General features: G+C 42.5%; 1 protein-coding gene across 2 annotated transcripts in view; it reads right to left on the bottom strand.

Annotated features, from left to right (window-relative positions):
- epc1a (enhancer of polycomb homolog 1 a) overlaps positions 1-15554 on the bottom strand; it is a 48376-nt gene extending 32822 nt beyond the window's left edge. The window contains exons 1-2 of one of the 2 annotated variants that reach the window (XM_080855423.1): positions 15287-15554; positions 6958-7040 (exon numbers count right to left, since the gene is read on the bottom strand). Coding sequence is in view for 1 of the 2 variants with exons in the window: in XM_080855422.1 (XP_080711548.1) it covers positions 4243-4395 (153 nt within the window). In the remaining variant the exon portion in view is untranslated. Of the gene's footprint in view, positions 1-4242; positions 4624-6957; positions 7041-15286 lie in introns of those variants that run through there. The other variant, XM_080855422.1, reaches the window with a different exon arrangement.
- Between the last annotated feature and the right edge of the window lie 223 nt (positions 15555-15777).

Here is a 15777-nt window from a genome sequence, read left to right as displayed (position 1 = left end):
TGTAGAAACACATTTATGTAACTGCTCGAGTACTCGGTGCAGCTCCTACTACACACACACACACACACACACACACACACACACACACACACACACACGGAGGTCAGTGGGTCAGGAGTCAATTATCACACACAGCCTCTTCACACAAATCCCTTGAGAGGATTACCACACACACACACACACACACAGGGAAGGGGGCAGAGGACCCTCTGGGACCCAATTGCGTCTGTACACACACGCACACACACACACACTCTCTCTCTCACTCACTCACTCACTCACTGACAGAGAAAACATACCTTTCACACCAAAATTCTCCCTCCAACACCACTGCAGCTTTTGACCCACCAAAACACCACATTTCCCATCGTCCAAAAAGCCCTTCATCGCTCTGCCAAAAACATCCATCATCAATCCATCATCAGTCGAGCGCTACTTCACTACTGACTGCAGGCTTCACCTCTCCATCACCTGTCCCCCGCATCATTTCCTCCATCATAAATCCACATCCACGATCTCTGCAGCACTTTCAGCTACTCTGAGCTAAGCGTCTCCATAGCGATGGCATCCCCATCCATCCTGCCCGCAGTGACAGCAGCGTTCAGAGCCGCCGCATCAGTGCTATTCCCAGCAGCAGCCCCACTCACATGATGTCTGCTGCCCAGCACTCTGTGTGTGTGTGTGTGTGTCAAGTTCACACAGGGTCCCTACTGCTGTGCATCCAGGGCAGGCGAACAACATGAATGGAGAGCGTTCAACTTAATTTACCAACGAGTGTTCACAATTTCACAACAGGCCCTCGGAACACAGCAAACCTTAGCTCTAAACCTAAAGGCTATTATACAACAAACACCAACTCCTATGGTTATTACACGCCAAACACAGTGAAATAACACTGAATACGCATGCTGACTAACTGTTTGAAATACAGAGCCACTGCCACATTCTGCTGTGCTGGCAAAAATTGGTCAGGCATTAACTATACAAAATGAACATGCATGCAAAGTTATTCTAGTAGCTACCAGAAGACATTTAACAATACCAAGTCATGGAATCCAGGCTCTTTCAATTTAGGAGCCTGTAGGTAGAAAAGCTTTGTGTGACCTCATGGGATGGGAACCACAGCCTGCCTGTGGGATAATTAAGCCATCATTAACAGCCTCATAATTAACACACTGGCCTTCATGTCAGACGGGATACTTAACGAGCTCATAAATATTCCTCGCGATGCAAATGAGGCATGGGCACATCTATCAGTGGGGTAACTCCAAGTGAAGAAACTCCACACAGGCAACACACACACACACACACACACACACACGTCAACAGTTTACACAAAGACCTGTCCAAACTTTAGATCGGAAATGGAGGCAGTGGCTTCAGCTGTAATTGTCAGCCCCAGAGCCGACTGGCTTGCTTAGTCACAAGCAGGGCCAATTACTACACCTGCGAACACATGGCACACGCACACTGAATAATCAGACTCAACTGAAATCTCTTTCCTCCAACCCGTAGCTGCACACAACCCACATTGGAAACACGTTATTCAGGTTCGGAAGAGACATAAACAATCAGTAATAAAAACCAGTTTTACAGGTGGTGTGCTCAGACTGCTGTGAACAGCAAAGTACAACCAGCACTGATATTCACAGAAACAAGGAAGTCCATTAATTTGCAGGTTTCAAATGAGGGCTCTGCTTGAGCAATCTGTCTTGGCAAATCATTCATTTGAGATAATGAATACAGGGGGAGACGCACAGAAAAGCTTGTTAATAACAGACTGCTCCAGTTAAACAGCCCATTCTCCGTCCTTCCCTCTTTCACACGTACACTTGCCCATTCCTGCAACCCATCTCTGGAGAGCCAGTATATCTGTGCAAACTCCAGTATAGGGGTATGCACTGACGTCACTATCGCGGGGAGGGGAATAGAGGGACGCCAATAGAGCAACAGTCTTCAGAATTCCTGAATGAGCAGACAATTTTGTGGATTATGTTGACTCATTGGATTTTTTCCTCTCCTTATAGACCTATGCCAGTGTGGAAATAAGAGTTTTGCAGATTCAACATAGATTTATTAGGGGCCAGATCAATCTTCTATGCTTCTTTTCCCTAGAGGGGTTTTGCTCGGACTTTTTGGAATATTGTTTTGGTGGTGGATGATCATTGAAACCAACCCTAGGGCATCCTGAATAATCTTCAATGGACTGACTGTATTTTTGTTATTCCATCATTTGTGGCTCTTAAAGACCCTTAAATACTAGGCTACTCTTTTCACATTCCTCTCCACTAACTTAGATACATTCATATCCTACCTAATTTCAATGAATGCGTCTTTACTAGAGCCACAGACGTGACGTGTGACAACTCGAATGAGTTATTACAGTTCGACTAGATGTGTTTTTTGTGGTATTGTGGCAATTAAGCTGAACGCTGCCCTACAGTAAATTAGCCTTTCTGCCATCCAGTGGGTGTAACCGCAGTGACTTAGCCTACACATACTGTGAAGACATGTGCATACCCTGTATAGACCTGATGCAAAGACCCCTTTCTACTTTATGCAAATGTATGCATGCCCAGACTGCAGAGAAAACGAAGGTGGTCTACCAAACCCCCTTTCTAGACAGCCAACGCAATAATTTAGCTGTGCTAACTCTATGCACGAACCTTTAAACTCCTGTTGCGACAGCACTGAATGATGTACGAAAATTACCCAAGCGAACAACTTTAAGAGACACATCAGCGAGGGGTGACATTCTTCCAGTGGTACGGGCGGGCATGTCGCTGCCGGTAGCTCGTCGAAGGGCAGCCGATGTAGCCGAGCTGCTGGGGAACCCTTACACAACCATGTGTCAACATGCTCTAAATTATTGGAGAGCGGCTTTTATGGGTTTACGATTTCGTTGAGAGGATAACACAAAAGTTTTGTAAATGATCTTACGTGAAGAGTTAAGACAACTAGATAGTGCCCATGAACAGACATGCATTTCTGTGTAGGAGAGAGACAGCAAACATTGTGAGAGCGGAGGCAGTGTGCACTGCTAAAATTCGACCAAAGCTGACGTTACCTAAGTGCCGAGTGAGTTATGACAGCATTACCCACATACGTGTTCATGGCCACTATACAATGAAGGATGTCTGTTTTAAATATTCACAACAGCGCTTTTACATTATGCCCTTACACCGTACAAACATTGCTTGCGGCTCCGGGATCATCACAGTATCTGTTCTGGGGACACGTGCGCCCAGTCCATGCCCCGGGGCTTTCAACATAACTGTAGTGACAGGGCTCGCATCTTTCACTATGTACACATTGACGAGTCCTTCAAACCTGAGGCTTGGTCAAAAAACCGGCGCAGAAATCCACACATCAAGCCCCACTTCATCTACTGACGGCTGAAAATAGCTAATGTTACCTCCACTGAAGCTATTCACCCACGAATTTGTTACATATGCATCTCAAGACTCCGTGGCAAGCTCGGATGTCCGTAATTCATGTAATAATAATTAATGTTAGTGCAATGCAAAAATGTCTGTACTGCGTGCAGCACGGAAATAAGAACATCACACAAATGATGTCTTCTGTCACTAATGAAACCTTAACGCCGAGAGTAACGCTAGTGTTACCGGCGAAACGTTCACAACTGAAGACGATGTCATTCCACGGTTAACCATTACTGCCTAGGATTTGAGCTATGACATACATCGGAATTATAAACTAAACGCAATTATCAAACGCTTCAGTTGCAGGTCTGTTAATTGCTACTAAACGTCAGTTGTATAAGGAAAAGCTTCAGTGCTGTTTGTGTACAAGGACGTAGTACCATCATAATGTCTTTATACATAAACATGATGGGCATCACAGACCCAGCTTCGCCATCTGGCGTCCATTCCCAACACTTGCAGCCTCAACAGGCCCATCCCAAGCACAGAGAAAGTAAACAAAATGGCGGATTGAAGCAAAGTCACGTGACTCCTTTGTGCATTGCAAACCAACTCCTAATAAAACAACCCAATACAACCCGACTCTGACACTCAAATTCGAACAAATACACCATTATAAACGAACAGGCTGCACAAATTTCGACGGAGCACTAATAATATGTCACATACCACCGTGTTCGCGAAAAACAGAAATGGCGGCCATTTTGTGCAGGCTTGCGCAGGCAAGATAGGGGCGCCCGCCGTATGAAGAAAACATGGCGAAATAACAAAATGCCACTTTTGAAACCATAAAACATACCGATTCCTCTTCCTTTTCCATCCCCGTCGGCATCTGCGGTACCGCCCGGTTAATTGAGGCATATTCGTGCAGGTCTGGCAAGTCCTCGCAGCGGAAGACGGGTAGTGGCTTGGTAGCGTCCAGCGCCCGTGCCCGAAACGACAATTTACTCATTTTTTTATAATGAAAGATGCAGCATATATCTATCCGATCCCCTACGATTCACAACTGTACAAATTTTAGTTCTCATTGATGGAACTGTGGCGTTCTCCAGGAGTCAACCGTTCGATTGGTTACAAAATATGGGTATGGCGAGAAGAACGGAGCCGGGAAGGCCCGGATCTTGGTCGCTCTCTCTCGGTCTCTTTTTTTCCGTAGCTCCGCTCCCTCTCCCTGGTTCAATACGCCATGGCCAACATGGCGGACATTAAAAACTCTTTAACTCTGCGTTCGCTTCCAGCGGCCCAACCCCCGATCACACACCAGCCATTCCCGCACGGTCTAGCACGCGTGCGCGCCCGAGCCGCCCGCAGGGAAGGAGGCGGGGGGATGAGGGTACGCTTCTTCTTGCGTCTCTCTCCCACCCACGATGACACCAATGCTACTCCGCGTCAGCCGCGAAACAAACTCCTTGCATCCATGATTTTATCCATCACTGTAGTGTCAATACAGACCTGAAGAATTTATAATTAATTTCATGCCGTACTGTCCCAAATCTGACAGAATGAGCTTTAAATAATGTTTTAACAGTCAGTTGGAGAAGTCGTGACCACCTCAACACAGCGTTTTCAGGCTGACTAGCATATGCTTCAAAAATAACGCATATCTTTATGAATAAACGTAGGGGTTTTAATCCAAATTTGCAGTGACAAGCATAATTATACTGCTTTCTACCCAATGACACTGAGCACTGTAGACTGTCATTGTACATTCCCCTGATTTCACAACTCACAGTATTCTACAATATCGTAGGACATAAAAATAATAATCCTCCCACGGAACAGTGACGCGATATGTTGAGACACATCGCCCTCTTGTGGCTCCACAGAGTGTTGCATGAAAACCCTGTCTAGTCTTCAGCTGCAATGTTAAGGCACAAATGAACCGCACCAAACTACAGCATTGCCATTTCAGAAACCGAATGATGACAGAGACGTGACCCTGCAGCAAACAGTGCCAAAGTAAGAGCATATTACCACAGGAGAGGTGTCTGGATGTAGAGATGAGCGCTTTAGTGTCACCAGACAGAGGCCATCATTGAAGGCATTAACTTTCCCATGACTCAGATAAGACGTGCACTCCCTATTTCGCATGTTTCCTTCCACTCGTTTTCCAATCCAATGTTTTCCTTAGTAGAGATCTCTGAGATACCAACTTTGGGCACTCACTGCCTAAAAACAGACTTGAAATATTCTATTCTATATAGTTGTGGTTCACAGAGTGTGTTTGGCGTTTCAACAAGGGAGGTTTGTGTGTCTCAGTCTTTGCATCCGACATACAATTTGAATTGTCAAAGGGGGGCAGCCACGAAACGTTTGGGAACCACTGCTATAGAGTACAACATCTTGCTACTAAACTCAAACTAATTTTAGCTGACTAAACATCTGTAGTCAGCAACTTCCAGATTCACTGATTTTCACACACACACACACACACACACACACACACACACACACACACACACACACACACACACACACTTGCCTACGTCTGAAATGGAGGCCAATGCAAGAACCAAGCTGAAGATTTATAATTACTAAAAGATACTTTGTTAAGGGAGATAATAGCACAGTCTTGCTATCTACCACTAACCAATCTACCACACATAAAAGTAGTCCCTGTCCTTCTCCAGAACCCAGATTCATATGAAACCATGCTGAACACATGTGCTGCACATGGTGTAAGTGATGCATTTGAGCACATACAACTTAATCACATGTTTTGCCTGCCTCGACAGTGTGAACAAATTAGAAGAATACGTCATTCTAATAAGCTACACTTCTCACAGGCGACTGCAAGCCATTTGAGATGACTACAAACAATCAAACAAACAATCAAAGACTACTGCAACCATTGGCTCCCTGGTTGACCATATCAGACCTACAAGCTGATATCACCATCTCACCTGTCCTTTAGTAAATGGGCATTAAAAAAATAGACCACTGCTACAGATTGGCGAACATCTCAGATGCCCTCTGAGATTTCCACCTACACCTGTTCAACTCATAGCAGTAGCTCACACTCAGATGCCCTCTGAGATGCCCACCTACACCTGTTCAACTCATAGCAATAGCTCACACAAGCATGATTATGTCCACACGAAGAGCCTCAGCTTCACAGTATGCTCTTTCATTCCCAACATCACAGGGCTATGCACTTTCCAGATGCAGTCAACAATTCAGGGGAAATGTTGTTGACATTTGAGCTCAACAGCCAATCAGGTCCGATTTCTCCCATCCCTGCACCTAAAGTAACCTGTTGATGGGCCGGTATTGTTTAAAGCTCGGTCCAAGCCGCTAGGTTTCTTTCCCATTTAGTGTGGTACCTTTAACCCTCACAATACAAAACACAGCAGAAATTCCAAATGCTTTTCCAGACATAAAAGCATTGAAAGAAATATCCTTTTACACATCATTCCCACATTGAAACACTTTGGGCCCGTTAATGGGAATTTGCGCTACATTTGGGCTTGACACCGCTGATCAGTAATAAAGCACTCCAGAAAGCCACACTTACCTCTCAAAAAGGTATAATATCCATTGGCATAATCCATGCATGCGGAGTGCATCATCCACCAGGAAACCCATGTTGTCCAAGGCCTGCAGGGACAGAGAGAGTGACCATGGGCTCAGTCAGTACAAAGGTAGGGTTGCGTGCGTGCACTGGCACAACAAAGTCTGCATTAACAAGAAAAAAATAATAAATAAAAGAATAACGGCCACTCACACCAGACCAACTCATAGCTGCAGTTGTTATTTGATTTAGACGACCCATGCTTTTCCTATGTAGTCCAAAATGTGCTGTGCCTGGTTGAAATTTCAGCTAAAATCTAATTTTGCTATTCAAATTCTTTCAACAACCATATTTTCCAATAACTGGACTAACTCTCTGATTTGAAAACACTATAAAATGCAAGCATCATCGGGTCCACCAAGAGATAGAAGTTGAGCTAGCTGAAAACCTGCCATTAGCTGTCCATCCAAGTGATTTTCCCATTTTAAGAGTATTCATTTAAATTCTGCTGGAGAAAATGCAATTATGTGTGTGCTTCCATCAGCTATATTGTATGAATTAAAAAAAAAAAAACACTCTGAGAGTGCACACTTCCACCAAGGGCAAATGCCCCGTCTTGTAATGTAAACAAAAGTAAAAAAAAAAAAAAAAACAATGATTGGATCCGCTTGGTGATTTCTATGATCTGCTCCAAAGTTTAATGGACTCTTCCGTGGCCATTACATCCACTAAATTGAAAGAAAATCAGCCCGGTAGTTTTTGCACAAACCTGCTGACAAACACAAACAGACAAACATAACCTCCTTGGCAGAGGCAACAAGGGAGGAGTTGTGAAAAGCTGTGGGTTCAAAACATGAGGTCATGACAACTTTAACACATTTTTTTGATGCTAATAAACCAGTTTCCATCAACCTTAATGCATTTTACCCTATGTGATTTGAGACTTCATCCACCCTTTTCCAGCAAATAAATGTCATGTGTTTCCACTTCCTACTTGAATGATTCCATCCATGTCTTTTAATGTGAATTTTGAAACATGGCTAATTAGGCCTAAACCCCTTCGAGCCATCTTGCCTCTGTTTCTCTGTATGCCAAGAAGCTCTTCACAGAACGTCAGGAAAAGGTGATCATCTTGCCATAATTAGGTAGTCTGGGAAGTCCCGCCCCTCTTCTCCGGCCAATTTGATTTTGCCTCTGAAAAGGGTCTGGCAAAGATTGCACAGCCGTTCATTACAGCATTCTCAGGATCTCTGGGACCAATCACAAACTGGCTTTTGGCTACCTGGCGCGCCATTGGCGGATTTAAAATAACCACGTCTACGTATCGAAAGCGAAATCAAAGAGAAAAGCACAGCAAACTATATACTGCTCTCGCGGCTGTCTTGGATGATTTCAAAGGCAAGTTTTCTTTGAAAATAGAACAGAAACCTGCTCTGAAACAATTCATACAGAAAAAATATGTGTTTGCTTTATTACCGATCGTTGTATAGCATCGTTGGTCTGATTGGTTAAAGGCGTGTCCAATTACGTGAGTGAAGTGGACCTCCATTTAGTATTTTGCCAGACTAACTGAGCAAATGAAATGCAGTGAAGGGGCGGGGAATTCCCAGACAAATAATTAGGCAATCTAAGGAGGGAATTCAACTTCTTCAAACTGTTGCAGAATGAAACAGATAAACCAAAAGCTTGCAAAATCACCAGCCAGACATCATGGAAGAATACATTTTCCCAGCATGTAACCAAAATAATAATAAGAAATTATCACCTCTGTGAAATAAAATGTCCTCCTTAATTTGCCCTTTCCTGCTCTTTTGACTTGGTCTTTGGAGAAAAGACTTTGACCACTGAACAAATGATTTGTTGATCATTGATCAATAGCCTTCTGTTTTGCTCACATTAGAGAAAAAAACACATCACGCCTAGTAACATATCACAACATGTATTCAGATTTAATTAAAATGATGTTGGTTTTTCTCCATCTGTTTGCCGACTTGCCAATTATAACTTTCTGTTGAGACCAAGCAGGGCAGGATTTCACAGAGGGCAAGGGCTAGTACTAATAAAGAGGACCTATTAGAACACAATAGCACTAGTGGAATCATATAGGCTAGTCTTCTGATAGGTCCTCTATGCTATTTTTTGTTGCTGATTGGGAGTAAAAAAATATATTTACCTACCTATCCGATTTAGTTTTTTATCTGGGCCAACATGTTTTTAAGGATAACCTTATTAGATTCTAAAGGCAAAGTTGCTGAAAATGAAGTTCCGCAGAGGAATGTAGAAGCCCTTTCTCCTAGCTCAGTGTGCGCTCTCCTCACACACACCCAAAACTCTTTTCAAAACTCCCTCAGGTGAACAGGTAGTGTGCCTAGGTTGTTCTGGGAAGTGTTTCTGACCCAATTCAGTTTCTCAGACTTCTCTCTTAGATCCAAGAAGTATGAAGGTTTTTTTTACTGTGTCCCCATCCATATTGTAACTGGCGAGGAAGCAATCTTTCACAGCACTGCTTTATTGAGACTTGGTCATAAAGTTTTAAAATCATAGTGTCTGCCTTGCAGAATGACATTCAACTCGTTCAATTCAGTAAAAAATATCTGCCAAGATAGGCCATCTATCCTGCCAATCCTTGGGAATCTATCATTGTCCTTAGCGTTAGCAGCAACTTGTTAACAAGTATGCAAGAACAATCCAAGTCCTAGTAAATAAAAGTTTGCCCAATATTTTGAAATTTGTCATGTTCATTTACTGGGTAAAGTTGTACACTTCTACCAAAAGTGAAACTGTTGCTCAACAGTTGATAATGCCTTGTTTTTCAGGATGACCAAGAGCTAGAATTTTGCCCCCCCCACAGCACTACAGTAACAGGACTTCCCTGCCTTAACTGTGCGCTGAAGTCTTTGACACACCCTGTCATTGATGCTGCTGTATCGGTACACACACACACACACACTGGTACAGGATTTCTAGCCAATTCCATTTCCTGAGAAAACCAAACTACTGACTACTAGTACTACTACTACTAAGTTTATTCACCAAACAAAACATTGTTCCATAATGAAATTGAGACCGTCTTTTGTAACCATAAGTTATGTTAACCTACAGTTAGGTAACAGGTGTTTTGTGGTGACTAGTAATAAAACACTAACCAGAAAACTTTTAAAAATGTGTCCAGTTTAGGCCTAATCCAACATTCAGTTTTACGGCCTAGGATATTTTACTGTGCTCCATTTGGCATCATTGCCTCTTATTGCGGTTTCCAGCAGTTAATCGACAAATGAATACTTATCTAGTTACTGTGACTCAAATGCGAACCAATTGCAGGAACAAAAGGTTTTGGAGTTGTGTTGATATCACTGTTGGTGCGCAGGCAATGATCAATCCGTCAACCATACCCAGCTTTTAATCCAACATTGGTCTTATTTAGGCCATCAGTTCCTCAGTTAGAATAAATGGCTTTTTAGCTTTAGCCAAAAGATATAGGCTACGATACTTCAAATGCTGCTGTTGTTGATGTGCTTATGGCCTTTTTCATCTTCTCTTGGCATGATGAATATCAATACTAATTTTACTTTAAAAATATAGCCTAACAACCTATTTTCTTTTTAGATTTATCTCAACGATTCTGTCTCGATTCAGAAAAGTTTGTTATCGATTTTTAAAATATTATTATTTTTTTTTTTTACACATTCATATTGTGTTGAAATGCAAGCTGCATCAATTATTGCATTGTTCAAAGAGTCATAATTGTGACAAGGAAAAGCTAATTCAGAAGATTATTCATCTGATGATTTTCTTTTAATTATCAAACACAAAGTAGGAAGTGATTTGAGACTCTGAGTAGCAAATTCAAATGCTTTAAAAATTGAGATGCATCGATAATCGGGTTAGAATCGATAATCGGTTTAGAATCGAATCGTTGACCTCTGAATCTGAATCGAAAAATGAGGTGCCAAGAGATTCCCACCCCTACTTTTTTCATTATTTATTCTTAAATATCAGTTTCCACTTTCTCTCACATACCCCCTGCAGCAGCCCTCTGCATTCCCCTATTTGAGAAACACTGTCTCAGGGCATAGGTTATGAGTAAGTTTGCCTACATGTCAACAACCACAGTAGATTTTCTGAGAATGACTGAGTGGAGTGATTGGTTGCACCTCTACATAAAATTAACATGGATTGACCTATACCAGTGCAGATAACCTGAATGTATCTCTCTAACAGGTCTAATGGTCAAACAGGCTGCCAAATTCAGGCTACTGCAGTAACTTAAAGAGGTGCAGTGGGGTCCATGACTAGGGGTGTCACGATACCAAAGATTCAGTAGTCGGTACCAATACCAGTAAAATAACACGAATCTCGATACCAATTTCGATACCACCGTAAAAAAAATAAAAGGATTTTCCAAGATTCCATGCACTTGAACTTGAAACATGAACCTCTTTATTAAAATATGTGAAAATAGCAAAATCTCATAAGACATACAAAACATGTGCAATATAGAATAGCACAACATAATAAAGTGCAATTAATGGTTAAAGTGCAACATAGTGACCCCAGACACTTTCCAGACTTCCAGGCATCTTTTCAAAAGGTACTGTGCAAAAACAGTGCAAAACAAAACCGTCGATATAACAGTGCAGCCATTCAGCTAACAAGATGAACATGAGTTTTGAGCTTCTTAAAGGACGTATTTAATACAAAATAAATCGAAAGGTTAAATGTGGTCGCGGCGGAATTCCAGTTGTCACTCGCAAATCGTATTATAGGCTACATTGAGTATATGGCATCGAAAAAAAATAAATTGGGTAATCGTGTTTTATCAAACCAATTGCATATTTATGTGTAGGCCTAACTATATTAAACTTGGACATTCTGTGAATTTCCCTAGTTTAGTCATGATACTTGCAAGATACATGCTCTCTTTCTCTATCTCCTTCAAACCAAGGCAGGCTATAGGCTAACGTTAAAACTACATCATAGATAACCTAAACTACGTACATAACATAAGCCATTGTAACACACGTGCCCATCATTTTAAACGTCATGTAACGTGTATTTCAATATGACAGATTTAAAAAACTGAAAAGCTGCATTATTTGGATGTTGTTAATATGAATCAGAACTATCCTTGAGTTCCTTAAACAAATACAGATGACTGTCTTTCAGGGGCTTTGCTAAATTGAAAGTACTACCTCCCTTGGTCTGAAGAGTACGGTAGCATCGTTTGCATAATGTTGTAGAGTGACCAGACTTTGTGTTTTACCCGAACATGTCCTCTTTTCGAGACCTAAAAAATGCGTCCGGCAGGGATTCCAAAAGCGTCCGGGATTTAGCCTCGTCGGATAACTGTGTTTCTCTGGGTGTTTCACAAACTAATACGTCTTTTGGAAAGGATATCTCCCTTACGTTCCACCTTTTTGCACATGCTCTCATTGGTAGACCGCCTTCCCAGTGTTGCCAGTGTTGCAGACTGGAACACCGAAGCGTATATAGCTGCCCCCGTCAGTTCCAGAAGAAGCGCAGCACCGATTCTAACAGCTGGCACCGGCACTCACGGTACTAACGGTGCTTCAAAAAAATGGGTATCGTCTGTGCTTTGTTATTTTAGTACCGAAAGGTATCGTAAGTATCGGTTCTCGTGACATCCCTATCCATGACAGAGAGTACTTTCAGGTTCAGTGCACACATCTTGGTGTTGGAGTTGAAGCCTATTTGAGTGATGCTCTTAGCAGATCTTAGCAACTTATACTTGGCCTTTCAAGGTCAGATTTGACTCACTGTAACAAGACTACACTTTTCATAGTAAGTTTGTCAAAAATAAAAATAAAATTCTCATTCTAGTTCTACCTTTAGCACCCACATTGAGCACAAGTGACTGAGATCTCCTATCTAAATAGAGCAATCATGTTGATAAGGCTGACTAAGAAAGACCAAAGAGACACTTTCCCTAGGACCCTGTATTTTTGTGATAGGATCATCAAGACAGCTAGTGTAGCCTATTTTTGTTAGTATTGCTCACAGTAGAGGTTTTGTAATGGGTAACTTGGGTGTATGAGGGAAGTTTATGGCAGAGGCCTGGCTCAAAGTGTATGCTCTCAGAGATTTGGCCCAAAGTTAAAGATGTCCCTGATCCATGGTTTCTTTCTTTTGTCACCCTAGGGAAGGGATAAAGCATTAGCAAGAGAATCATTCAAGAACTGTTTCAGAGAATATGAATTGGTCCTAGAATTGAAAAATGCAAATAAGGTGGTCACCAGCAGAGGGCTCTGTGAGTTCAACCTTGAGGGATGCTACCCTGACCTCAACAGTGAAGGAGATAGGCTACTGTTTGGCAGCAGCGGGTAAAGTAGCTGCCTCACAGGTGAAGGCCAGACAGTGTATAAAATACATGCTTAAATATCTGGGTTACTCTGCATGAGCAAGGATGGACATTTCGATTTCCTCACTTAGCATAAAAGTGTACCCAATGTGCTTTAAACTACAGGTTAGGTTATATATATTTTTTTTTTTGTGAGAATGAAACTCATGACGTTGTTAGCACCTGGTTCTACTGCTTGCATAACAGGAACAGGATATAGGGTTATTTCAATGGGAGTCCAGCATAAAAGGAGCAATTATATCCAAATCGACTCTTAGCCTAACACTGACCTGAAATCTCATTTCACTTTCATCTGCTACTAAATCTCATCTCCAACAAAACATCAAAATAGATTCTTAGTGATAATCCCCTTCTTCCCCCTGGCTAATGGGCGGAAAGGTTATGCTCGAGCCTTTCCTACCCCTGGAGAAACTGGGTCAAATTTGGGGAATGCGGGACTCCGGGAAGAGCAGTTTTCAGTACCACAGGAGGATTGTGTAATTCAGGGCGCGTGTGGGGGGAGGGAGCAAACTACACACCATTCCGCGACTAGGGGGCACTTCTCAAATTAACGCGTAATCATTTTTTTTCGTCGCATAAAAGTAGCAAAAGTTAAGGTTTGGACAACAGGGACAATGGAGGAGCTCAGGTTAACTATTGGTATAAGATACAGCGGTGGAGCCCTGTCTTCTCAAATCGTTACTGTATTAGCTGCAATTAGATGAGACGCAGGCGGTGAGGAAGACCCAACCACGCCACTAAAACACCCACCAGCAGGAAAATCACGCCACACACATCGGTTAAACTGAGAACGTCACCAACCGAAAAATCCAGACCGTTAAAAGGCATGTCAACATGTGTAACAAAAACACCTTTATTATACCTTTGGAGACAAGCCAAGAGTACATTTAGCAAATGGTGGCACAGCGACTACGTAAAATAAAGCCAGAAGCCATCTCTAACCCCCCCCCGCCCCCCCATGCGCAACAGAGCGGACCACCGGCGCGAACAAATTTAACATTACAGCGTGAAAAGACAGTCTCGCCAGCCCCACGAGTTGCCAACTGTAATTTTATAGGCGACAAGTAATGTTCACGTCCTGGGGGACACAACACCTTAAAGAGGAAGTCAGCCGCGAAGTTTAAGGCGAGCATCCTCGAGAGAAAATAAACGAACAGCTGACGGACCTAAATTTCCGTATCTTATGCTGTACGTTATCCATCAATACCTCAACTAATGTTGGCTAATTAGCCAAGTTAGAAATCACAGTTTACGTACAAAGATGTTAACCTAACGTTAGCCAGAAGGCTAATGTTAATTTGTCTAGGTTAGCTAACGTCATGCATATTCCTACATGGCTAATGACTAGATTATTGTTAACATCAGTCGACAATACTGATACATTAAATACTTATAATCGACGCTAGAGATGCGAGGTTGGCTATACTCATTGAAATAATTGAATGAAAAAACTAATACGCGTTCGAAAATTACTTCAACAAAAAGTGCAACGTACACATTTTGCGCTGCAGGCATTTCGCTGGCTTGATGAACTCCCCTTTCAGCAGGGAAAAAGTATCTGCTCAGCCAATCAAGACAGCTTATGGTAGCATGACAAAGTTTAATTTCAACACATCCTTACATTTATAATCACGATTCAAACCTGGAAATTTGCTAACCGAACGTAGCTCGACGCGATGGAATAAAGGGTCGATCATTTTTCCATATTTCTGTATTTTTGGTCACAATATTTCCGAGGAAATCGAAGGTTAAAGCGACACCCTGGGCGGAATTCGCATTGAAGAATGCCTGACGAGCTAGCTAACGTTAAATGGCTAACGTCATACATTTCAGACATCTACTGTTACTAACGGAAATAAGACTGAAAAAGAATTGCAACACCGTCAACTATTCACAAGACATCAAGACGATTTTCAAGTGTACAAACATGGAGAAATAACAATAACAACGTACCGTATACGCCTCCAGGGTGAACTATGGCAATTTTGTGGCAACATGACGAGCAAGAGAGCCATCCCTCGGGCAGACACCAACGTTAGTTGGGTAGCTAGCCAATGTAGATCTGTAAGCTATGTAGCTATCGCTACAGTAGCTAACAGAAAACAGACTCCACGTATCGTTGACCAAATCACTTTAGACTACTTCCACAATATCACTGGCGTCGCCTGGTCTTTTGCTTCGGTTGTATCCATTTAGTCAGATAAAATCCATTGACTGACCATTCGAGAGACTACTGTGGGAAGCAGAAGCCAGCTTTTACCCAAACGAACGCGACTCTCTGGTTTGGGGTTAACAACTTTGCAATGGTAGATCAGAGCTCTGTGATTGGACGACACATGGCACCAATCACCTGTGGAGAGCGCCGGGCCGTACTGCACGCAGAAAGTTCGGTGTTGTGCAGACCTACCGCGGCTCAGAGGCAGTCGCTGGGGGCATTATCAGGG

Source organism: Sprattus sprattus (genome assembly GCF_963457725.1).
Source record: "Sprattus sprattus genome assembly, chromosome: 17".
Lineage (NCBI taxonomy): Eukaryota > Metazoa > Chordata > Actinopteri > Clupeiformes > Clupeidae > Sprattus > Sprattus sprattus.
This window is presented reverse-complemented; position numbering and strand designations above follow the sequence as displayed.